At 36.3% G+C, this 2,235-nt stretch overlaps 1 protein-coding gene across 1 annotated transcript in view; it reads right to left on the bottom strand.

The window, feature by feature from the left end:
* Positions 1–210: 210 nt before the first annotated feature.
* Positions 211–2,235, bottom strand: part of LOC116298160 (survival of motor neuron-related-splicing factor 30) — a 13,273-nt gene continuing 11,248 nt past the window's right edge. The window contains exons 8-10 of the mRNA XM_031706538.2: positions 2,216–2,235; positions 1,517–1,606; positions 211–1,316 (exon numbers count right to left, since the gene is read on the bottom strand). The exon at positions 2,216–2,235 is cut by the window's right edge and continues 43 nt beyond it. Coding sequence (XP_031562398.1) covers positions 1,236–1,316; positions 1,517–1,606; positions 2,216–2,235 — 191 coding nt within the window. The 3' untranslated portion in view covers positions 211–1,235. The remainder of the gene's footprint in view (positions 1,317–1,516; positions 1,607–2,215) is intronic.

A 2,235-nucleotide genomic window follows, 5' to 3' on the forward strand; every position in this document is an offset into this window, starting at 1 on the left:
CAGTAAAGCTAAACGTGAAGCAGTTAGTATAGGTTGGTATGTCGCCTACGCCATTTTTGATTGGAATAAGCAACATAACTGCCTATTCTCGCAAGCTTCTTGTTTCAAATTTGCCGTTACAGCTTTTGGGATCGCAGGATACTTTGTCGAGAAGCCAACTTCGAGATATCATAAAAATGAAACAAATTTTACTAAATAAAAATGAACCTGTTTAGATGGCTTAAAGTTTACTTTTACACTAATAAGGAAAGCATTAATACAATCAGGATTTTTCGACGCTCATACAATCCTAGATATTTATTGATTGTAAACGAATATGCCGAAGATATTTTTTATATAAAAGATTTCCTATCTCAGACGGGTATATGGAGGGATAAAACCCGTTCATCGCCCCTCTTCAAAGTGCTGAACGCGTGAACGCAGAAATCGATCATTTGTACCCAAATGTGGAGCCAGTGCTAAACATTTTTTATGCTTCCCAGGACTCACTTCACTTGTGTTGACAAGGGCTTCCTAAATACTTATTGGCACCCAAAACACGATTCTTGGCACCCAAATGTGTCACAAGACTCCACTTGTGTTGACAAGAGCTTCCTAAATATTTATTGGCACCCAAAACACGATTCTTGGCACCCAAATGTGTCACAAGACTCACTTCACTTGCGTTTACAAGGGCTTCCTAAATATTGATTGGCACCCAAAACACAATGCTTGAGAGCAGTTACATGGGTTACGAAAAACCTGGATTAAAAAATCTTAGCTCAATGGCCCTCAAAACGATCTCCATTGGAAATTCCTTCGAATGTATTGTAACTATGTCCGGGTAAAAAATTAGGCTATAATATCCCAAAATTTAAAACTTTGTTCATTGGGAAATTTAATCTGAATGGTTTACATTTAACTGTCTCTTGAATATACGAGGGGGACAAATGCCCAGTAACTGTTTTAAATTTTAAAAAAAGATTTCAGTAGTCATATTAACATTTCAGCTGTGAAGAGAGATGGGGAAAAAGATGGGAGAAAAGATGGGAAAAAAGATGGGAGAAAAGATGGGAGAAAAGATGGGAGAAAAGATGGGAGAAAAGATGGGAGAAAAGATGAAAGAAAAGATGAAAGAAAAGATGGGAGAAGAAAGGACCGGAGCAGTTGTCAAAGATTTCATTGAGATGTGACGGGACGAAATATTCCAGAACTATAAACATTTCCATTTTGGATAAGATATTTACAACACTGGATCACTTCTTGTACACCACTTTGTCTTGTTTGGGGAAGTTTGTCATAGGTTTGTCTCCAATTCCACATGTTCCAACACCAACCTGGTTAGATAATCATATTTGAATTTATAATATATTTAAGCAGGACTCTATGAAGAGTTTGGATTACTTTATTAATGTTTTCCACATGCATTTATTGTTTTTTCTCCTCTTATATATATAAGGTCTATTGATTTGAATGGGACAATGTTGGCGCAAATAACAAAAATAGAAAAAGTTACATAAAACAAAAGTGTACTTACTCGGCCTGTCAAAGTCTCTGGTGATGCAAATATACTTTTCTTTGAGACGCCTTTTAAGTTCTTTGGTTGTTTGCTGCTGCTTGCACCACCCTGACACACACACAAACAAGCACTGGTTCATGTATTTTGCTTACATCTAACAGCACAATTTGGGGTGTCTTTAGGGTCACAAGATGAGATTAGCTGATCCAAGGTTGAGGAAAATAATACATGTAGTTCAAGTTGGCATCACAGCGCATTGTGGGACCATTTAGGGAACACATTTCCAAGATGGTGTCTATTTCTAAACATTCCCACAATGCACTGTAATGCTAAATCGACCTGGTTTGTTTCTCGACGTCAGGATGGGGAGGCAGGGGGAGTGGTTATTGTGAACATAAGACAATGTACAAAATGATAAGGCTTTTGATTGAGGGTTTTATCCGAGTAGGGGGATGGTATGTTGTGTAGACTGTAAAGTTCCTAAAGACAATCAATATATACACCTACTTGCAAGAATGTTGTCATACAAGAATAGAACATTAGTAATTTAGTGAGAACGGAATACATTAAAAGACAAAAGAAAAAGTTCAGCTTCAGTAATCTTCTTTTGTTTTTTAATATAATTCCTATCCCACTAAATCACTAATGTTCTATTTTCGTATGACAACATTCTTGCAAGTAGGTGTATATATGTTCTATAGATATAATGTACAATACCTTTGAATTATTAAAGAAGT

The sequence above is a fragment of the Actinia tenebrosa genome, unplaced genomic scaffold (genome assembly GCF_029948245.1).
Source record: "Actinia tenebrosa isolate PJP-AT-01 unplaced genomic scaffold, QUT_ActTen_1.0 PGA_scaffold13__45_contigs__length_12533684, whole genome shotgun sequence".
Lineage (NCBI taxonomy): Eukaryota > Metazoa > Cnidaria > Anthozoa > Actiniaria > Actiniidae > Actinia > Actinia tenebrosa.